Source organism: Haliotis cracherodii, unplaced genomic scaffold, assembly GCF_022045235.1.
Source record: "Haliotis cracherodii isolate W230 unplaced genomic scaffold, xgHalCrac1.p SCAF_2, whole genome shotgun sequence".
NCBI lineage: Eukaryota > Metazoa > Mollusca > Gastropoda > Lepetellida > Haliotidae > Haliotis > Haliotis cracherodii.
In genome coordinates this window covers 40,434,119-40,458,260 of record NW_027266275.1, presented here as the reverse complement: position 1 = coordinate 40,458,260, position 24,142 = coordinate 40,434,119, and the positions used below count along the sequence as shown (strand labels likewise).

Below are 24,142 nucleotides of genomic sequence, written 5' to 3'. Positions count from 1 at the left end.
GATGTATGTTTCGTGGTATATCCCCGACAGTATGAGGTGTGTTTCCTGGTATATCCCTGACACTGTGAGGTGTGTTTCGTGGTATATCCCTGACACCGTGAGGTGTGTTTTGTGGTATATCCCCGACACTGTGAGGTGTGTTTCGTGGTATATCCCCGACACTGTGAGGTGTGTTTTGTGGTATATCCCCGACACTGTGGGGTGTGTTTCGTGGTATATCCCCGACACTGTGAGGTGTGTTTCCTGGTATATCCCCGACACTGGCAGGTGTGTTTCCTGGTATACCCCCGACACTTTGAGGTGTGTTTCCTGGTATATCCCCGACACTGTGAGGTGTGTTTCCTGGTATATCCCCGACACTGTGAGGCGTTTTTCATGGTATATCCCCGACACTGGCAGGTGTGTTTCCTGGTATACCCCCGACACTGTGAGGTGTGTTTCATGGTATATCCCCGACAGTCAGGTGTTTCGTGGTATATCCCTGACACTGTGAGGTGTGTATTGTGGTATATCCCTGACACTGTGAGGTGTGTATTGTGGTATATCCCTGACACTGTGAGGTGTGTTTCATGGTATATCCCCAACAGTCAGGTGTTTTGTGGTATATCCCCAACACTGTGAGTTGTGTTTTGTGGTATATCCCCGATAGACACATTACTCAGCACAATTCAGGTGGCTTGTAAATAATGATCCACATCATTTAGATGTGGTGATCCACACCAAATTTAAGTCAGCACCAAGACAAACATGAATGACTTGGAACCCGTTCTGCCTCTAATCCCACAGGAGGTGTTTCCTAGTGACTGCACCAGAATGCTGCAGGATGGGCTTGGAGGTTAAACATTAAACGGAAGATGATGATTGTTGAAGACTTAACATATACGACAAACAATGACGAATCTTCATACTGTACAATTAAATTAGCGTACATCATCATAACAACTGACTCATCAGATGATAAAGTTGAAAGACATGGACAATGAATCATTTAGATTTTCATCTGTTTCACTTCCTCATCCTTGCTCTGACGGATTTTGACAGTTTGAACCCATTCCTGTTTGGAGTGATCCTGCTTGATGACCCAGGTGCTGTGGAGGAAGATAAAGAACAAATTAGTTTACACGATATACGGCTTTTCCATTGGACGAGAGGTTGGTTAAACTAAACTTAAGTTCATAAGTGTATGAACGACACAGTTTGATGTTCATATGTTTTTCACGACGCTGCTTTCTTGAAAAGATGTAAACACTGACGGACTACATCCCTAGTTTGGCTAAATACAGGAATGTTGTTTCTCATTTATTTGTCTTAGGGTCTTAGATTATCCATGAAGTAGTTCTCACTGATATGTCTCACAAATGTTGAAATACAACAAACATTCTATGTTCAAAAGATATTCGAATTTTCTCAGAAAATCAACATATCAGAATCAAACTTTGCGCTGCACCCCTTCTATTTGTATTGAAACTGTTTGCAAAATTTGAAAAGAATCCAGGCAGTAGTTTTTAAGTAATAGGTTGCACAAATGTTTAAGGAAAGAGATTCTAAGTAAAAAAATGCAAAATAGCTTTATTTCTACTGAAAATCCAAATATTGAAATCACACTTTGCACTTCACCTCTCCCATTGACATAAAAAGTGTTCACCAAGTTAGAAAAAAACCTACGCAGTAGTTTTAATGTAGGTCACACACAATGGGTCACGGACGGACGGAATTCCTTGGTATAACTATATACCCCCGCTCTTTCAGGTCAGGGGTATAAAAATTATTATGCAAGCTTGTGTCTCAAATTTTATGTCCAATAAGACAAGGCTACAACTTACTTTGTTTATTTCTCCAGTTGTCAGCCTTCTTTCGCTTCTTCTTGCCCATCTTGAAAGGTTTACCAGTGTCGGAGAAGGTGGTATAGCTGCCTTCAGACTTCCTCAATGTCCTACTTTTCAAACTGTTCTTGTTTTTCTTTGCTGACTTGGCAGTTCTCCACTCCACAGGTACATGGGCAGACACCTTCCTTGATATGAATGTATGTACACTGTTTAATTTGGTTGACTCAGTCGTCTTCAGGTTCACACAGTGATATTCAGACGAATTCATGGATTTGGATTTTTTCTGTTCAAGTTTCTTTCGTCGTTTATTTTCCAGTTTTGTTTGTTTTGCTGCTGCAGATGGGGAATGAACATCATCTGGGTCTGTTGAAACAAATACATGATGAGGCAGGGACATAACATTTGTCTGTTGTTTAATATCACTCTCAGCAATATCACAGCTGAATGATGGCACCCAGCAAATAATCAACTCTGGTCCAGATAATTCAGTGATTGATATGAGCAACGATCTCTGTCTGGACAGGGGGACCTGACATCAACCAAGTCACTGAGTCTGATCATCCAACCCATTAAGTTGAGTAATACGACCAGCATAAGATGCTGAGGACATATTCTAACCTGGAATCCCTACAGGGCAGACATCGTACAACAAGACATGGCCATTTGATGACTTCCACTCATAATAATTACTTAATTACACTTACATTTTACATTTTAAATACATCCAATTTTTTCATATATCCGCACAATATTAGAACATGCTCCTTCATTTTTGAGTTTTACAAACAAGTCAACCCTAGTGTCAACAGCTAAAATAGAAATTCTGTTCGTGATAAGCTTTCCATAATCATAATTTAATGATATTTTATCAAAATTTTGTCTCAAAAGTGTTTTTTGGGGAAAATTAACCTAAAAAGATGTGAGAAATTCTATTTCTATCTTCTTCTTGTCTCCTGGCAAAAAACTTTGGTCTTGCTCATGTCACACCTTTCCGATTTTTTATGTTCAATAAAACCTACCTCCGAACATTAATGGCTTCAAGACTTTCCTCTTGTCATACCGGGCAACTAAAGGGTAGGTGGCCATTGAGTGACTATCAATCCTACTCCCTCCGCATTCCTGTAAAAACAAACAAGTCTACAGAAGATGACAAATTCCCCGGTCAGCACAAATTCGAAAGAACAGATCATCTACTGTTACTTTAAGTGCAACTTGATTAAAGAATTTCCATCTAATCTGTCTGTCTGTATACAAGAGTAGTTATTGAGCTATCAAAACAAAACCATGAAATTGGGATTCAAAACTTTGTATTACTACGTCGAAAGCAAACTTGTCGCAATGGACACAGAAAAATACTGATTGTAAAAATCCCTAAATAGCAAAAGGCACAAGTTGACAACCTGGTCTTTGTGTGTGCACAGTTTCAAGCAAGAGTACCTGTTAGTTTTAGAGATATGGTCCTCAGAAACACACCACTATGAACACAGCCAAAGTCAAAATGCTTGCCATGGAAACGGAAAAAATCTAAATTCTTAACACCCCTCAGTAGCAAAAGGCACCATTTGACAACCTGGTCTGTGTGCGTGCAAACTGTCATGAAAGAATACCTATTAGTTTCAGAGATATGGTCCGGACAAACACACCACTATGAACAGACTCAACATCAAACTTGTTGTCTTGGAAAATGATTTTTTTTTAAAATTCCTAAATAACAAAAGGCACTACTTCAGCCCTTGATTAATACAATCATGTACCAAATTAGGATGAAAAATACTGAACAATGCTGTGCTCCTACCTCCGTTTCAGCTAAGTCTAACTTGTTTTGATTAAATTTTGAAAAATTCCCAAATAGCAAAAGGCACCACTTCAGCCCTTTCATCATAGATCCTTATACCCTTGTCAAGCAGGACTGAATGAAATCTATACTGAAACATAGCCTTTACAGTATTACAGAAGTTGTTAAGTCCAAATTGTTTTCATGGAAATTGAGAAAAATATAAATGGGAAAAATCTGTAAATAGCGAAAGGCACCATGTCTCGGTTGTGCCCTGGAAATGGAATGATTACAGATGGATTGACAGACGGACGAGGCATCGACTACATACACCCGCGTTATATGCCAGGGAAAATAAAAAAGGGGGGAGTTCAGTGCTATGTGCATCCAACAAATCACAACAGAGGGAATCAGAATGTTCCCCTATTTACATACCTATCCTGACAACATGGACAACAGTATGCAATATTCCTTCTTGCTTTGATCTTATAACAGAGTACATCACTGTAAAAACAATTATTACCGGACGACACTCTCCGACCACCTCGCTCCCAGCATGCTCCTGTACTACTCATCACTATTTCCCACAATCGCTCATAGAAAGGTGACAAGTGGATCCAAGCATTGTAGGGGGTGGATGAGCGGGCAGTCATGACTTGTTGAGTCAGGATAAGTATATTAATAAGGGGAATACTCTGATTCCCGAACATTAACCGAAATGCAGCAGTTCGCGTTAAAACAAGGGAAGTATAAAAACATGAGAAACGGAAACCAAAACAGAGTTTTCATGTGCCGTGACTTATGATAATAATGGTGGGGAAAGAAAAGTGTGCAGAAGGAAAGTATCCGTTATTTCAGATATTTATTGTTATAAATTGCCCGTGAAGAGATCACCCGTTTAATAAACATACAGCTCTATTACACATTGTGTAATACCAAAACGAGTGCTAATGCACTCTCGGAACACGTTTCACGAACAAATATTGAAAGCTCTCAACATCCCTTGGCTTATTCAACGACATTGCGTGTGGAGTTGATAGATCACTGAGAGGAGCTTATGCACACTCGATGACCCCAACAACCTTGTTGCTAGGCTGATGTTGACATGGCAATGTTTTCGCCAATGGATCTTGCAACAAAATTCCACAAATGACGTCATCGGGTATTGTGACGTTATTGTAAACTTTGAGGTGCAAGGCTCGCTCCACAAGGCGATGGCGATTGTACTGTAGCGCAACGACAGTTGTTAGTCTAAGTTAAAGTATGTGAGTTGTGATAGTCTTAGCCCCACGATAATTTTGTGAATTCTAAAGGTGGACCGTTGTATGGCATTAAATTCATACGTTTCAACTTTTGACGTGTTTGAAGTATTATTTTGTTAAACTCAGTTGGACTGTGCCGTGGATCGTGTAGGTGTCAGGCTATTCATACTCAACAGTATAATTCTAAAAACATTATAAATGACAAGTAATAAATAAAATACTTAACTCGCTCCCGTGTAAAACCAATTTTATGAAACTCATGAATAGTTGTGTCATCTGACTCGCTTTCGCTCGTCAAATACCACAACTATTCACTCGCACACGTTTCATAAAATTGGTATTACACGGGAGCTTGTTTAGTATTCTATATATAAGGAACCACTAGGGACCTGTAGATAAATATACAAAGGGAGATATTCAATTCAAACTGAAATGAAAAGGAAATCCAATTGTAAATATGGAGTGGAAGCAAACATGTCCATTCACTACAGTCGATGAAGGAAAGGTAGTAGTACAGGAGCATGCTGGGAGCGAGGTGGTCGGAGGGTGTGTTCCGGTGATTGTTGTTTTAACAGTGTTCTGCACTACTATATGATCAAAGCAGGGAGGAATATTGCATGCCGTTGTGGAGGTATAAGTATATAAATATGATAAATATGAACATAATCACTGTTACCATGGTTACGTGTGCCTGTAAGTTTAGTTGGTATAGACACCTTTGTATCTACTGGAACAGCTGGGGAAACTTATGGTTTACCCACTTTGAGTCTGGTTAAACTATGCCACCTACAATAGTGACTCGATTTCCCTCATGTGTGGAATAGGTGAATCGCATTTCTGGTGACCTTCATCTCGACATTGCAGAAAATCTGACTCGTTCACTCACAATGGTAACAATCCAAGGATCAGATAGCAGTAGGTACCAGTAATGGAATGACTTCCTTGGCTATACACCACATTCAGGTGTCAAGACTAATGGGTTGAAGAGGTAACACAACTTACAAAGCCATAGTGTTTTTTGCTTCCGCAGTTGTAGCAGAACCTTCTCTTGTTGGTGTCGTCAGACTGACCCCTCACTGGACACGGCTGCTTCACCGTTGTCTGCAATACAACAGTGACCACAATGACAGGTTATTCTGAAGCCAGGAGCCTGGATACAGCACCACATCAGATGTTCATCTTTATTGCCATGATTTTGAGAGTGACTTTCACAATTTCACCACTCATGCTTCTTATTCACAAGCATGAAAAAAAAAGGACAAAAACTATAAGTTACTCTAGTTTTCAAAGCTTAGACCAGCTTTTGTTTTCTATCTGGATTCCTTTTTCGAGGTTCATGTTTAATGAAATAAATGATACATATTTGGTTTGTTTGTTGTTTAACACAGCACTCAGCAATATTCCAGTTATATGATGGTGGACGGTAAATAATTGAGTCTGGACCAGACAACCCAGTGATTGACATCATGAGCATCGATCCATGCAATTGGGATACGATGACATTCATAAACCAAGTCAGCGAGCCCGACCATCGATCCCGTTTGTTGCCTCTTACAACAAGCATAATCGCCTCTTACAGCAAGCATGGGATGCTGAAGACCTATTCTACCCCGGATCTTCATGAGTGCAGGAGGTAAGTGACCATGGAAGAGATAAGTAAATAGGTTTTCAAAACAGTTTATGATTTGTAACCTGTTGGAGATGTAGAATCCTTCAGAGCACATTGGCACACTTTTCCAATGAGTCAATCTGTAGCCCTGATACACATTGAATAGCCGTATAATGATGAATGGATTAGAAAGACACAGTAACCAAAGCAATACCTAGAGGTATGATGCTGACAAACTTAAGATTATTATCAGGGAGAATATGGATTGTGAACAACCACTGGATCCTGGCACAATTGAGGGGAGCAACTCTGTATAGCAAATTGCAGCATCTTGGACTGTTGCGAGAACCATGCCTCCAAATCATGTGCATGAATTTATTTTTGGGTTTTCATCCTGACTGATGACATAACGTGGCTAGATTATTGTGATCATAATTACCGTCAGGTGAAACTGCCTCCAGTGGTCAGGGCAATTCTACAACAATAAAGTTCATCGTCAGTACCAATAACAGACAATCATAACGGATACAGCAGTGAGCATTTATATTCAAGCTACAATCAATTGAATACATGCATGCTTGCATGCTTGCCATCTGAAAGAATGATATATGCACCCTGATCAAAATACATGGGCAATGTCACACAGTATCAGCTTGATCATGTTAATGCTTGCCATGAAGTGATACATTACCTAACTAAGGTGGAGAAAGATCCAAAACTTTCAATAATGTATAGCATGTGTTGTGTTAGTCGGAGTTGAGTGTCATACCTCGTGAGAGTGGCCTAACATGTCACAGCGGAAACACTTCCAGTGCAGCTTGTGTCTGGGAGCCTCACACAACCGGGCGGTGTGACCTGGCTGGTTACAGTTGTAACACAGGGACTGAGGGCAGTTGCGGTAGAAGTGTCCTGTGTAACCACAAAATATACAGATCTGGGATTTCTGAAATAAAGTGGAAATTTTAGAGGTTTTATGAAAGAGAGTAAAAAGGATTGGTGCAAATGGTCTTTTAATGAAGAACACTAGATAAACATGGCTATGTGAAGGTCAAAGGATGCAGCTGGTTCCAAAATTAAAAAGCAAACAAAAAACATATAATCATGATCATGATAATAATATATTCTGATGTTCCTCATACTGCATTCTTGGTGTACATAAAATTTCATAATGATAAATGTGGAAATGGTTGAATTGGGGCAAACATAACATTTTCAATATGGCAGCTATAGTGGCCATGTTGAAAGTTGGCTGTGAGAAATTATTGGAGACAACATAGCTGGGATCTTTCATGTGAGAATTTTCAGCTATGTTTTGAGTTTCAGTGCAGACAAAGTTTGCAGCTGGATAATCGATATTACAATAATCGATGTTACAATGGTAACTTCCATTCAAATGATTCCAGGGGGATTAGATTTAGTTAGTATTAGATAAAAAGTATGATTTACTTCTTGTATAACATTAACACAAACAAATAACATTTAAAAATTCTGCCTACAACATCATCCATTAGTTTTTAAGCCATGAGAAATTGACATATGACATTGTCACTTGTTGTTTTAGACACGTAAAAACATTATCCCACCTTTGGTCTTGGACAGTCTTTGGATAGATGGCCGACTTCATTACAGTTCACACATCTGACCGACGATGGCCGGTAGTATCTTCCCCCAAGCCCTGTACCACCGAATCTTCCACGTGATGAACCTCGACCTCCTGAGATGCCAACAATATGACCCAGGCGATCTTGCTGGTTGATTTTCCAGTTGTCTGGATCATGTTGTCTGTCTCCTGAAATAACAATAGCATTCATCAAATCCATGCATCTTGTATCAAATCTTTATTAAATCTTGTTAATTACAGTCAGAATAGTTCCCGATGTCATAACAGAGTAGTTCCCGATGTCATAACAGATTTAGGGAACTACACTGTTATGACATGGGGAACTACGCTGTTATGACATGGGGAACTACACTGTTATGACATGGGGAACTACACTGTTATGACATGAGGAACTGCTCTGACAGTTATGACATGAGGAACTACACTGTTATGACATGGGGAACTACACTGTTATGACATGAGGAACTGCTCTGACAGTTATGACATGAGGAACTACACTGTTATGACATGGGGAACTACGCTGTTTGACAAGGGGAACTACACTGTTATGACATGGGGAACTACACTGTTATGACATGAGGAACTACACTATTAGTTCCAGATGTCATAACAGAGTTGGGGAACTACACTGTTATGACATGGGGAACTACACTGTTATGACATGGGGAACTACACTGTTATGACATGGGGAACTACACTATTAGTTCCAGATGTCATAACAGAGTTGGGGAACTACGCTGTTATGACATGGGGAACTACACTGTTATGACATGGGGAACTACACTGTTATGACATGGGGAACTACACTGTTATGACATGAGGAACTACACTGTTATGACATGAGGAACTACACTGTTATGACATGGGGAACTACACTGTTATGACATGGGGAACTGCACTGTTATGACATGGGGAACTACACTATCATGACATGGGGAACTACACTGTTATGACATGGGGAACTACACTGTTATGACATGGGGAACTACACTGTTATGACATGGGGAACTACACTGTTATGACATGGGGAACTACACTGTTACGACACGGGGAACTACGCTGTTATGACATGGGGAACTATGCTGTTATGACATGAGGAACTACACTGTTATGACATGGGGAACTACACTGTTATGACATGGGGAACTACACTATTAGTTCCAGATGTCATAACAGAGTTGGGGAACTACGCTGTTATGACATGGGGAACTACACTGTTATGACATGGGGAACTACACTGTTATGACATGGGGAACTACACTGTTATGACATGGGGAACTACACTGTTATGACATGGGGAACTACACTGTTATGACATGGGGAACTACGCTGTTATGACATTGGGATCTATGCTGTTATGACATGAGGAACTACACTGTTATGACATGGGGAACTACACTGTTATGACATGGGGAACTACACTGTTATGACATGGGGAACTACACTGTTATGACATGGGGAACTACACTGTTATGACATGGGGAACTACACTGTTATGACATGGGGAACTACACTGTTATGACATGGGGAACTACACTGTTATGACATGGGGAACTACACTGTTATGACATGGGGAACTACACTGTTATGACATGGGGAACTGCTCTGACAGTTATGACATGGGGAACTACACTGTTATGACATGGGGAACTACGCTGTTATGACATTGGGATCTATGCTGTTATGACATGAGGAACTACACTGTTATGACATGGGGAACTACACTGTTATGACATGGGGAACTACACTGTTATGACATGGGGAACTACACTGTTATGACATGGGGAACTACACTGTTATGACATGGGGAACTGCTCTGACAGTTATGACATGGGGAACTACACTGTTATGACATGGGGAACTACACTATCATGACATGGGGAACTACACTGTTATGACATGGGGAACTACACTGTTATGACATGGGGAACTACACTGCTATAACATGGGGAACTACACTGTTATGACATGGGGGACTACACAGTATAGTTCCCCATGTCATAACAGTGTAGTTCCCATGTCATAACAGTCAGTCATTGACTCAGTCATTGACAGACTGCCATAATATAGGTGTAATGCCACTGACTGTGGCGTAAAACATACACCCACCCACTCACTGACCTTGTAACTTATTTCCATCCTTCAACCTCTGAGGGAGGCCATCTTGTCTGAAGTTGACCTGTATGTGTGGTACATCAGTGCTGGAGTTGGTGTCACTGGAAGCCATGTCATCCCAGCTGTCACTCTCGGACGAACTCAGACTGATAACACTTGAATTTGGTTCAAGAACACTATCCGTTTCAATGACAACTGTTTCTCCATAATACGGCCTTGTCTGCATGTCATCGATACTACTGTCAGAATCTACAGTAATTGCATCTCGAGAAGATTTTCCAAATGCTCTAGTCCTGCTACCATGATGACCACTTGAACTGTCACTACTGATTACAATAGTCTTCTCAATGGCATCACTATTCCGTTCTGTTTTCTCCCTTTTAGCTGACTTCCCATGGTTACAAGCTGAAATGCTTACAGTGTCCTCTGAGGCATGATTTGGGGAGACAGTTTTCAATTTTCTTTTCCTTGATTTACTTTTATCAACTAAACTGGTACAGCTTGACCCCTCATCCTTGTTTCTGTAGATCATGTGTTGAATAGCACTTGTAGGCAAACCAAGGGGGTTAGACACAGGTGTGGAGGAAGCAGTTTTTGTTGGCTTGTCATTCTTATGAACTGTTTCAATATTTACATCTAACCCATTCGAAGTGACATCTTCTACATCCATCAAAAACTGGATATTATCATCTTCAATGATGTGTGAGTCGGTGGCTTGTTCATAATGCAACTGACTGTACAGCATACATTCAATTTCAAATTCATCTAGATCCTCTTCATCTGCCTCATCCTGTTCATCCTGAAGTTCAAAGGCTTGACACTGCATCTTTGTATTCTAAATAAAATCAAATAAAATGGTGATTGAATATTACCTCAAATATTGATATCATTATGATCCATGACACTATGATACATGACACTATGATACATGACACCATGATCCTTGACACCATGATCCATGATACCATGATCCATGATCAATATGACATCATGATCCATATGACACCATGATCCATGACACCATGATCCATGTGACACCATGATCCATATGACACCATGATACATGACACCATGATACATGACATAGAGGTATGAGTAACAGTATATTATCAATAGCCCATCAATATTTATATAATTAGTGTTTTACATTAAGTACACTTAAGAAGAAGAACACTCATCTGAACTTTTCTCTGGCATCAGGGTTAGACAAGGCCACAATATTTAATAGTCTGCTGGAACAATACTAACTGAAACCTGTGAGGTTTGTCTATTTGATTTATTTTTAAATCTAGTTTTATACGTTGCAGGAAACATGTGTCTGAATTAGTCTGTGGCTTAATTATATAGATCCAGAGTGTAGGCTTGGAAAACAACAAGAAGCATTATCAGATCTACTGTCAGAAGTAAAGAATCATGAATTTGTGACATTAATACAAGGAGAACATAATACAAAACTAATAAATAGGTTTAGGCTGTATGATTAAATAGGCTTTATGTTTGTGTACGTATGTGCCCAGAACGATTCCATCGTCATCGATCCGTTTTCGTTTTAGAAATTACATTCTAACATTGGATTGTCCATAAACTCATAGCCTCAGCTTGTCACATATGTCCATATTCCGCTACTTCTGGTCGTATTTCGCTTACGATCATTATTTCGCTATTCTTAAAAAGAGAACAGTAGTATGATTTGTTCTACGCCTCTGATTGCTTGCTTACTAATCGCAGAAACCTTGTACCGATGGGTCCTGTGCTAGTCGTCAATCTTTTCACGTGTTGTTGAAATATCGAAGGGAGAGCACTCACAACTAAAACGTTACCTTCCGGTGCAGGTTCCCATGAAAATTACGAGGTGGGCTAAACTGCTGGTATAGAAATATGGTATTGTAACACTGTCTCTTCAATATGACTATTATTTTTTTGCGATGTAAGGTTTGCACATAAATGTCTATCTTAGAATTTTGAATCGGTTGCCTCTATCATAGGACGTGTACACCTTGGTGTCATCGGTTTTCGCTCATCTAAGCCAAAGACGTACATAGATCTAACGGGCAAAACAATACCCCCCCCCCCCCCCCCCCCCCCCCCGCGATTACAATTTACATGGTTTTAAAGGGCCGCTAAAATTCAAAACGTTTTTCTTGAACATAGGACCATGTAACTAAACGAATAGTAATAACAAAAAAAACTCCCAGAGGAGGCCTCGTCTACGAGTTGTGTGATTATTATTAGTTACATGGTCCAGTGGCTGGGCATACTGTTGATGCTGTGTTATGATGATGTTTCTTACATTTCAAACCTGAGAACGGCCTAAACTGTCAAAACAGCTGTGTAATATTTTTAGCCACTGGGCCATTATCTTTAGGCAAATTTTGTATTTCAGTTTTGCTTATGGTATTTAAAGTTTGTTGCCAAGAGACATTGGCAAAACATTGGGAATATATATATAGCAGGATGTTCAGGAGTGGGCACTCGATAGTCGATTTTCATAAAAGTAGACTGCATGCATATGTGTGCATCAGAAACTAATCCCGTATGGCAATGTTTCTGTCTTGGTGTGCCAAACACAATTCATAGAGTTGACGATCTAAGAAAGATCACCAACAAGTTGGACAATTATCCTGTGTGTGTTGGCAACTGGGAGGAGACATTTGCGGACCTAAAACCAGTTGTGACGAGTTCAAAGTCAACATCCTGTGCCTACAGGGAACACTATTATGGAGTATGTTTTGGTTACAAAAAGCATTCAACAACTATCCGCAGTCCCAGGTGTAGTTTCGTCACACTAAATGGGGATGTGTGTCCGCCATGCAACGTGTACAGAGGAACTGCGAGGAAAAGGGCACATTGTCAGGATGTTTTACCAAACAGTACCCCAGAAAACTGTATTCAGTGGAAACAACCCCATTCATGTATGTCATGAACTGATCTTGTGAACAAAATAGAACAACTTAAAGATCAAGTTGGGTCCCTCAAAAAGGATGTTTCCAAACTCAGACGCTCAACACTTAATCGTAAAGTCGATCTGCTTAATGGGTCAGGAGTACCAACAAACCACAATTTAGAAACTTCTGCAGCTTGTGTATTCTGTACATGCAGGAACCGCCTCTGTGGTCCAGTGGTAAAGCGGTTGCCCGGAGAGCTGAAGGTCCGGGTTTAATTCCTAGCTGTGTCATACCAATGGATGTTAAAAGATGGTATTTGTTGTTGCCCTGCCTGGTGCTTGACAATAAGGGGCTAAAACAAGGATTGGTTGGCTTGGAGTCAAGATACTAAGCCTGAGTGGGGAATTCATGTTAAACTGCGGTCTGGTATCTCATTTGGCTAGCACTATAAAATCGGCATCTGTCTGGACCAGTACAAGCAGACACACACCCAGATACACACCCAGACAGACACACACACACACCTAAGTTAAACCCCATTTCACCTCACCTACACATGCAGGATTACTGAGGTCATCGGGTCTGTGATGTATCATCCCTACATACATGCAATATTTATTGAATAAACCCAGTGATGGTGAGAGTTTTCAATATTTGATTAATGGCAGGCACTTTTTGAGGCTGCCAACCCACTTTTGGTACGTGAGAGTCACTCAGTCTGTACTGGGTCTATTTAGAGGGTATTTGCAGGAATAAAACAAAAAAACATGCAGATTCAACAGTTAAAAAATATGATGTACATAACACATCCTCAATATATAAAAACGTTTTTTGATATTTTTATCAGTAATTTAACTTCAAATTAAACCCTTTTATGACCAGGACTGTGTTCCATATTTTTTTGGTGCTGCCTTTGCAGAGTGAATTAAGACATGTTTGTTTTATTGTTGTTTAACGCTGCACCCACAATATGACAGCGGCCTGTAAATAATCAAGTCTGGACCAGACAGTCCAGTGATTGACATTATGAGCATCAATCTACACAATTGATTCTATGACATACATCAACCAAGTCAGTGAGCCTGATGCTGTTAGTTGCCTCTTACAACAACCAGGGGTTGCTGAAGACCTGTTCTAACCCAGATCTTCACAGGTGAATTCTGACTTGTTGTTTAAGATTTGTGTGAAGTAGTTTTCTGGATTCAGGGGTGAGAAAATGATACTCAGAGTGAAATATTAGATGATGCGTGAAATATTAGATAGGATTCAGGGGAGTGGGGATTGGCCACCTCGTTTATAGTAAGTTACAGTGTATGAAAACACTTCTATTTTCAAAATACTTTTGTTTTTCAGTTTCAGTTGAATTTGTGGGTCTAATAAGGTTATACCTGGGAAGTAATATACAGATATTATGTCCTTGATTCAGTGAGTTTGTTATGCACAGGAGTGCATTTTATTAGGTATATATTTAGTGAGGAACACTAGGACATCGTTTCATTTTTTTGTAATGACAAGGATGGTAGGATGGTCTGAGGGTGTCTCCTGCATTTTACGGCATGGGAGATGAAGCGTCGCATAATGTAAATAAATTCACCCATCAAGGTATTCTTGTTATGTCTCCCCTCCCTTTAGGGAAGGGGTGGGGAGGAGGGAGAAGGAGGGATGACATAATGGCTCGGTCCGTTGGCAGTGTTCCCATCCTATTCTGAGCAATATTTTGAAAACTGCTCCATGTTTTTCAACAAAACTTGCCATATGCATTGCTCTTCGGCTTAACTGGTTCCTTATGTTAAATATTTGAAACAATTATTTTGTTTCAATGGAAACAATTTGGACTTAGTACATTTATAGTAACTTAAACAAAAGTATAAAAAAGATGGGAGTCTGTTTTTGTGCGTTAAACCTCATTCTAGTTCATGTTATTGTTAACAAATTTTCAGTTGATTTTGATTTTCACACAAGATCATCAAGAGAGCAGGATGAAGTGGTTTGGTGTCACATATACTGGCTAGAGAAAACTGCCGTTGAACTTTCACCCAAGCCACTTTCACTCTGCGGCTGCTCAGATATGATCCAAAAGCTTGTCACAGTAGCCATGCGTATACCTTCCTTGTTCCTTGCTATCATCTTGCGATATCCTTACAGTATTCCCTCCCACACATTTTTGTCAGAAAACCACCCAACAAATTTTTAAGTACCCTGACATTCATGTGTACTCATGAGCATCTGGGAACATTTTCAGTTCACTTGCAAGTGTCTAGACAGATGTCACACGACACCTTGGCTTCCCATAACTTTCATAGGTGTCTGTCATCACTTGTACCTTTCCATTCATTTCAATAGCCTTTTAGGCACGACTAGGTGAATTTGCACACACATGGGAACAATCCAAAGGTTGCGTGATTCAGTCCGAAGGATTCTCACAAAGACTGGTTACATGTGTCAGTGACTTGACCTACAGCAGAGATATCCTTACAGATGTTTTTGTACTGATATCTGAGAGAAGCTTAAAAATTTGGGACATGTGGGATGGTCATGAGAAACAACAGTTTATTTAATCCTGCGAGAAGTATGTGATGCCTTCATTTGATAACTAAGGAAATATGCAACATGAGAAAGGTGCATTGAGTACACAGTGCTAAAAAATAGTCTTGGTTCTCAGGCACCTCTTTGTTAAGATAATGGAGATCATCTATTTGTAAATTTGATTTCAGCTCCCTGTGTGGTGATTGTCTGGAGGTTGACAGTACCTGTGTTGTCAGGACGACCAGCGTGGTGGCTACGTCGTGGTGATTGTCTGGAGGTTGACAGTACCTGTGTTGTCTGGACGACCAGCGTGGTGGCTACGCTGTGGTGATTGTCTGGAGGTTGACAGTACCTGTGTTGTCAGGACGACCAGCGTGGTGGCTACGTCGTGGTGATTGTCTGGAGGTTGACAGTACCTGTGTTGTCTGGACGACCAGCGTGGTGGCTACATCGTGGTGATTGTCTGGAGACATCATGTCAGTGCCGGACACCTCGGATCTGTTGAGCCAGGTGGCGTTAGTAGAAGAAGCTGCTGAGGACATATTGGCAGATCGGAGACAAATAATTGATCTGGATAAAAAGAGGAACAAGACACGAGAGGCCATCAGGTTCCAAATTCATTTCTTTCAATACCTTGCAGGTTGTTTATCATAAGAATCATACTTTTTTTCTAACCTCCTAGGAACAGTCATCTAAAGTACTGTGGCTCACTGAATAGCATCCCTTAGTTTTGCCTGAATCTGGTGATTGTGAGCCTAAAACCAAGATTGGGCCTGTTTATGATGCTTGGGTACTGGTCATTTCATGCCCCCCTCCTATAATACTTGACCAGTCCCTTGGCCTTGGTTTGTCAGCATCAAATTTGTCCTCTTGTATTTCCCCAAGTGGTGAACTTCGATGACCTGCTTCAGTTTGGGCTTACCTGCCACATTAAAGTGACACAAATGTCCCACGTATAGCTCACACATACCTTGGGGAACGGCTCTGGAAATCCACTGATTGCCGAATCCAATGTGTCTGGAAAACAACTGACCATCAAAAATGCCCTTAACAGGCCTGAGAACACAAGGCTTCCCCAAATTGCATCAAAGAAACAATAGCACTATCTGGACTTGTTGGGTCGTGCAAAACTGAGACTTGTCTCTGTGTAATTAGTAATCTGGTAATGATGATAAAGAGTTTGAGCTGACAGAGCTAGCAGATTAAGTAGTATTTGAGAGACTCACACCCAACTTGTGGGGGAAGTTAGTAACTGAATGATACAAGTCAATGCACGTACAGGTTTAAACATGTAGTTCTACAGCTATATTTTGTTCCCTTTCAGAGCCCTACAGAAGAACAAGGAGAGTGATAAATCCTGGGTGTGCTTCGGAAATATGTTCATCAAACTGCCAAACAAGAAAGCTGTTAATCTTCTCGAGAAAGGTTTGGATATGGAACTTCAGTGTTAGAAATAGGAGGAGCCAGAGCATGCTGATAGTTTGTGTGTTGTGTTGTGTTGCATACTACATGTACTAAGGACCCCTTAAATTATAGATTTATAATATGAGCATATTGACAAGGGCCTTTTGGACCTTTCTCACTGATCTCGGATGATGGAACTTCAACAATTCAATTTTCATACCCAAAGACGTTAAAAGATGGTACTTATTGTTACCCTGTCTGGCGCTCAGCATTAAGGGGCTAAAACAAGGACTGGTCGGCTCGGAGTCAGTATACTGTGTCTGAGTGGGGTATTCATGTTAAACTGCAGTATGGTTTCTCAGTGTGCTAGCACTATAAATCGGCATCAGTCCGGTCTAGTACAAGCAGCCAAACACACATGTGCATGCACGTCGCTATATAAGTGCAATAATCTTGGACCCGACGTTAAACCCCATTTCACCTCACCTCACCTTGGAGCAGTAACTTTATTATGAAGGGTGTCCCTCTGAGCAGTAACTTTATTATTTGGGGTGTCCCTTGTAGCAGTAACTTTATTATTTGGGGTGTCCCTTGTAGCAGTAACTTTATTATGTAGGGTGTCCCTTGTAGCAGTAACTTTATTATGTGGGGTGTCCCTTGTAGCAGTAACTTTATTATGTAGGGTGTCCCTTGTAGCAGTAACTTTATTATGTGGGGTGTCCCTTGTAGCAGTAACTTTATTATGTAGGGTGTCCCTTGTAGCAGTAACTTTATTATGTGGGGTGTCCCTTGTAGCAGTAACTTTATTATGTGGGGTGTCCCTTGTAGCAGTAACTTTATTATGTAGGGTGTCCCTTGCAGCACTAACTTTATTATGCAGGGTGTCCCTTGTAGCAGTAACTTTATTATGTAGGGTGTCCCTTGTAGCAGTAACTTTATTATGTAGGGTGTCCCTTGTAGTAGTAACTTTATTATGTAGGGTGTCCCTTGTAGAAGAACTTTATTATGTAGGGTGTCCCTTGGAGCAGTAACTTTATTATGTAGGGTGTCCCTTGTAGCAGTAACTTTATTATGTGGGGTAACCCTTGTAGCTGTAACTTTATTATGTGGGGTGTCCCTTGTAGCAGTAACTTTATTATGTGGGGTGTCCCTTGTAGCAGTAACTTTATTATGTAGGGTGTCCCTTGTAGCAGTAACTTTATTATGTAGGGTGTCCCTTGTAGCAGTAACTTTATTATGTAGGGTGTCCCTCTGAGCAGTAACTTTATTATGTGGGGTGTCCCTTGTAGCAGTAACTTTATTATGTGGGGTGTCCCTTGTAGCAGTAACTTTATTATGTAGGGTGTCCCTTGTAGCAGTAACTTTATTATTTAGGGTGTCCCTTGGAGCAGTAACTTTATTATGTGGGGTGTCCCTTGTAGCAGTAACTTTATTATGTAGGGTGTCCCTTGTAGCAGTAACTTTATTATATGGGGTTTCCCTTGTAGCAGTAACTTTATTATATGGGGTGTCCCTTGTAGCAGTTACTTTATTATGTGGGGTGTCCCTTGTAGCAGTAACTTTATTATGTGGGGTGTCCCTTGTAGCAGTAACTTTATTATGTGGGGTGTCCCTTGTAGCAGTAACTTTATTATGTAGGGTGTCCCTTGTAGCAGTAACTTTATTATGTAGGGTGTCCCTTGTAGCAGTAACTTTATTATGTGGGGTGTCCCTTGTAGCAGTAACTTTATTATGTTGGGTGTCCCTTGTAGCAGTAACTTTATTATTTGGGGTGTCCCTTGTAGCAGTAACTTTATTATTTGGGGTGTCCCTTGTAGTAGAACTTTATTATGTAGGGTGTCCCTTGGAGCAGTAACTTTATTATGTAGGGTGTCCCTTGTAGCAGTAACTTTATTATGTGGGGTGTCCCTTGTAGCAGTAACTTTATTATATGGGGTGTCCCTTGTAGCAGTTACTTTATTATGTAGGGTGTCCCTTGTAGCAGTAACTTTATTATGTAGGGTGTCCCTTGTAGCAGTAACTTTATTATATGGGGTGTCCCTTGTAGCAGTTACTTTATTATGTGGGGTGTCCCTTGTAGCAGTAACTTTATTATGTGGGGTGTCCCTTGTAGCAGTAACTTTATTATGTGGGGTGTCCCTTGTAGAAGAACTTTATTATGTAGGGTGTCCCTTGGAGCAGTAACTTTATTATGTAGGGTGTCCCTTGTAGCAGTAACTTTATTATGTGGGGTAACCCTTGTAGCTGTAACTTTATTATGTGGGGTGTCCCTTGTAGCAGTAACTTTATTATGTGGGGTGTCCCTTGTAGCAGTAACTTTATTATGTAGGGTGTCCCTTGTAGCAGTAACTTTATTATGTAGGGTGTCCCTTGTAGCAGTAACTTTATTATGTAGGGTGTCCCTCTGAGCAGTAACTTTATTATGTGGGGTGTCCCTTGTAGCAGTAACTTTATTATGTGGGGTGTCCCTTGTAGCAGTAACTTTATTATGTAGGGTGTCCCTTGTAGCAGTAACTTTATTATTTAGGGTGTCCCTTGTAGCAGTAACTTTATTATGTGGGGTGTCCCTTGTAGCAGTAACTTTATTATGTAGGGTGTCCCTTGTAGCAGTAACTTTATTATGTGGGGTTTCCCTTGTAGCAGTAACTTTATTATATGGGGTGTCCCTTGTAGCAGTTACTTTATTATGTGGGGTGTCCCTTGTAGCAGTAACTTTATTATGTGGGGTGTCCCTTGTAGCAGTAACTTTATTATGTGGGGTGTCCCTTGTAGCAGTAACTTTATTATGTAGGGTGTCCCTTGTAGCAGTAACTTTATTATGTAGGGTGTCCCTTGTAGCAGTAACTTTATTATGTGGGGTGTCCCTTGTAGCAGTAACTTAATTATGTTGGGTGTCCCTTGTAGCAGTAACTTTATTATGTTGGGTGTCCCTTGTAGCAGTAACTTTATTATTTGGGGTGTCCCTTGTAGTAGTAACTTTATTATGTAGGGTGTCCCTTGTAGAAGAACTTTATTATGTAGGGTGTCCCTTGGAGCAGTAACTTTATTATGTAGGGTGTCCCTTGTAGCAGTAACTTTATTATGTGGGGTGTCCCTTGTAGCAGTAACTTTATTATGTGGGGTGTCCCTTGTAGCAGTAACTTTATTATGTAGGGTGTCCCTTGTAGCAGTAACTTTATTATGTAGGGTGTCCCTTGTAGCAGTAACTTTATTATGTAGGGTGTCCCTTGAAGCAGTAACTTTATTATTTGGGGTGTCCCTTGTAGTAGTAACTTTATTATGTAGGGTGTCCCTTGTAGAAGAACTTTATTATGTAGGGTGTCCCTTGGAGCAGTAACTTTATTATGTAGGGTGTCCCTTGTAGCAGTAACTTTATTATGTGGGGTGTCCCTTGTAGCAGTAACTTTATTATATGGGGTGTCCCTTGTAGCAGTTACTTTATTATGTGGGGTGTCCCTTGTAGCAGTAACTTTATTATGTGGGGTGTCCCTTGTAGCAGTAACTTTATTATGTGGGGTGTCCCTTGTAGCAGTAACTTTATTATGTGGGGTGTCCCTTGTAACAGTAACTTTATTATGTAGGGTGTCCCTTGTAGCAGTAACTTTATTATGTGGGGTGTCCCTTGTAGCAGTAACTTTATTATGTTGGGTGTCCCTTGTAGCAGTAACTTTATTATGTAGGGTGTCCCTTGTAGTAGTAACTTTATTATGTAGGGTGTCCCTTGTAGAAGAACTTTATTATGTAGGGTGTCCCTTGTAGCAGTAACTTTATTATGTGGGGTGTCCCTTGTAGCAGTAACTTTATTATGTGGGGTGTCCCTTGTAGCAGTAACTTTATTATGTGGGGTGTCCCTTGTAGCAGTAACTTTATTATGTAGGGTGTCCCTTGTAGTAGTAACTTTATTATGTAGGGTGTCCCTTGTAGCAGTAACTTTATTATGTAGGGTGTCCCTTGAAGCAGTAACTTTATTATTTGGGGTGTCCCTTGTAGTAGTAACTTTATTATGTAGGGTGTCCCTTGTAGAAGAACTTTATTATGTAGGGTGTCCCTCGGAGCAGTAACTTTATTATGTAGGGTGTCCCTTGTAGCAGTAACTTTATTATGTAGGGTGTCCCTTGTAGAAGAACTTTATTATGTAGGGTGTCCCTTGTAGCAGTAACTTTATTATGTGGGGTGTCCCTTGTAGCAGTAACTTTATTATTTCGGGTGTCCCTTGTAGCAGTAACTTTATTATGTGGGGTGTCCCTTGTAGCAGTAACTTTATTATGTAGGGTGTCCCTTGTAGCAGTAACTTTATTATTTAGGGTGTCCCTTGTAGCAGTAACTTTATTATGTGGGGTGTCCCTTGTAGCAGTAACTTTATTATATAGGGTGTCCCTTGTAGCAGTAACTTTATTATGTGGGGTGTCCCTTGTAGCAGTAACTTTATTATGTAGGGTGTCCCTTGAAGCAGTAACTTTATTATGTGGGGTGTCCCTTGTAGCAGTAACTTTATTATGTGGGGTGTCCCTTGTAGCAGTAACTTTATTATGTGGGGTGTCCCTTGTAGCAGTAACTTTATTATATAGGGTGTCCCTTGTAGCAGTAACTTTATTATGTGGGTTGTCCCTTGTAGCAGTAACTTTATTATGTAGGGTGTCCCTTGTAGCAGTAACTTTATTATGTAGGGTGTCCCTTGTAGCAGTAACTTTATTATGTAGGGTGTCCCTCTGAGCAGTAACTTTATTATGTAGGGTGTCCCTTGTAGCAGTAACTTTATTATGTAGGGTGTCCCTTGAAGCAGTAACTTTATTATGTGGGGTGTCCCTTGTAGCAGTAACTTTATTATGTGGGGTGTCCCTTGAAGCAGTAACTTTATTATGTGGGGTGTCCCTTGTAGCAGTAACTTTATTATGTAGGGTGTCCCTTGTAGCAGTAACTTTATTATGTGGGGTGTCCCTTGTAGCAGTAACTTTATTATGTAGGGTGTCCCTTGAAGCAACGACTTTATGTAGGGTGTCCCTAGGAGCAAGACCTGAACCATTTTGCTCAACTCTTTCAGATTATAATCAACTTGATGAAGAACTGACTGATATCAGGAATAAATTAAAACCTAAAGTCAACAATCTGCGGAACTTGGAAAATAAGGAGGATATGAAAGGCTTTGGCCTCAACCCTCTCAGCAAAGAAGAACTCAGAGCTGTGGAAAAGATGTTATGAAAAAAACTTTGCTGTTTGTGGTACTGGGAAACCCCTTGTATGATCTGAGAAGGGATTGAATAAACAGTATGTTTGGTTGCTGGCAACAATAGACACATTACTGGTTCCTCTAGATCAAAAGAGGAGAATCATTTATGGCTTCATGACAGAAAGGGGTACACTTGTCACCTCAGGGTGTGAAGCAACATGCTTTTATCTGACAAATAGCAAGTCTTTGTTGTGAGACTACCCATTGTTCAACAAGTATACGTCTCAAAATTATTGGCATGAGTGTTAAGCACAATCAGGAATATCACACGACTGTTGGTGATCAAGTCTGGACCAGATAAACCAGTGCAAGGGTTGTGCAGGTCATGAAATCCTGGAAAAGCCATGGATATTTTAATGGAGTTTCCCAGGCCTGGAATAGTAATGGCAACTAGAAAATTGTTATCAACTTCTGAAAGGGTCATAGAAAAATGGATCTTTTTTGGTGACGGGCAAATATCTAAAACTCAACCATCGGCTGTTTTCCGTGTTCACTGTGTTGTGAGTTTTATTGATACAATATCATGGAACACTGTCATAATACCCCGGAAAACACCAGGAAAGTTGTCCTGCTAATTGTGCCTGAACCCTTCCCGTGATGCAAGGATTGATAAATATCTGGGTACGAAAACAAGAAACCAGGCAGGTCACATCATACATAGTGGTATTCTCTGATGGTATTCTCTGATGGCCAGCTATCCAAGTGGCTCTGAATACTGTATATGAATGACCCGTCTCCTCATACCAACATTTGTTAAATGTTGCATGTGTTATGGGCAGATAAGTGTAAGTTTGGTTTGGTTGAACTGCCTCTGCATACTGCTATTAATCCAGACATTTCAGGTGTTGTGGGGAGTGAGTTGTTTAACTACACACACGGCATGACACAGTGGCCTGTACGTGTTTGAGTCAGGACCCAACAAACCAGTGACTGGAAGCATGAGTGAGTGAGTATGGTTTTACGACGCTTTTAGCAATATTCCAGCAATATCACGGCGGGGGACACCAGAAATGGGCTTCACACATTGTGCCCTTGTTAAGAATCGAACCTGGGTCTTCGGCAGGACGAGTGAACGCTTTAACCACTGGGTTACCCGACCACCCCTGACTGGAAGCATGAGCCATGAGCCTTGCAGTCCATACCAGTGCATGGTATTGTGGGAACCTTTTCATCCTTTGGATTCTGCATAGTGCCAGTTGTCATGGATGCATGCAACAGTCATCATCATCATCATAACTGAAGTGTAGTCATCTGTGCTGTGTTGAAATGACATAACAAGACACTTCCAGTTTCAGAGGATGCAGACTCACTATGTGTTGATGTAAGTTGTACACAATAAAGAAGTAGAAATATTTTTTCAGGTGAGATTTATTCAAGTGTCACAGTTTGGTACCAGCAGATGCTCGGGAAAATCATTTTGAATAACATTGATAAAAACAGTTAATCATTATGTACCTCTTAATGTCATGAGACAATTTCTGCACAAGCAGTTGGTTCTTGTTATATTCCATTTGTCAGCTGGATATCAGTGAGTGAGTTTCGTTTAGTGCCTCTTTGAACAGTATTTCAGTTATGCCACAGTGTGTCAGCTTGATACACCAGAAAGCCGCAACTGATGCAGGTCTAAGACAATTATATTTTGAAACCAGTGCCTGGGTAAGGTGCTGACACACCTAGAAATATAATCACAACAATTATGTGATGTGAACGCATCATCATTGGTGTCTGGTACACCAAAGGCCCTGAACTCTGTCCTAGACTGGGGCACTCCTGGCTTTCAAACTCGCGGACCATGCAAGAAGAACACAGGTGCCAAGTCCTCAATAGACATTTTTGATTTAATTTAATTTTCCAAGGAGTCTCTCAAGTGTAAAATTCTAAACCTTTTTCTCA

General features: G+C 40.5%; 2 protein-coding genes across 2 annotated transcripts; one reads left to right on the top strand and one right to left on the bottom strand.

The window, feature by feature from the left end:
* Positions 1-920: 920 nt before the first annotated feature.
* LOC139469117 (zinc finger CCHC domain-containing protein 7-like) lies at positions 921-11,994 on the bottom strand. Its single transcript, XM_071251250.1, has 9 exons — positions 11,927-11,994; positions 10,214-11,042; positions 8,055-8,260; positions 7,241-7,414; positions 6,911-6,946; positions 5,865-5,963; positions 2,846-2,945; positions 1,824-2,189; positions 921-1,088 (listed from the first exon to the last, which is right to left on the bottom strand). Exons 2-9 carry the CDS (start codon positions 11,031-11,033, stop codon positions 1,006-1,008), a joined length of 1,884 nt encoding a protein of 627 aa, XP_071107351.1. The 5' UTR covers positions 11,034-11,042; positions 11,927-11,994; the 3' UTR covers positions 921-1,005.
* Positions 11,995-12,022: 28 nt separating this feature from the next.
* LOC139468087 (p53 and DNA damage-regulated protein 1-like) lies at positions 12,023-23,590 on the top strand. Its single transcript, XM_071249805.1, has 4 exons — positions 12,023-12,088; positions 15,807-16,226; positions 16,943-17,043; positions 22,064-23,590. Exons 2-4 carry the CDS (start codon positions 16,093-16,095, stop codon positions 22,219-22,221), a joined length of 393 nt encoding a protein of 130 aa, XP_071105906.1. The 5' UTR covers positions 12,023-12,088; positions 15,807-16,092; the 3' UTR covers positions 22,222-23,590.
* The last annotated feature ends 552 nt before the right edge of the window (positions 23,591-24,142 follow it).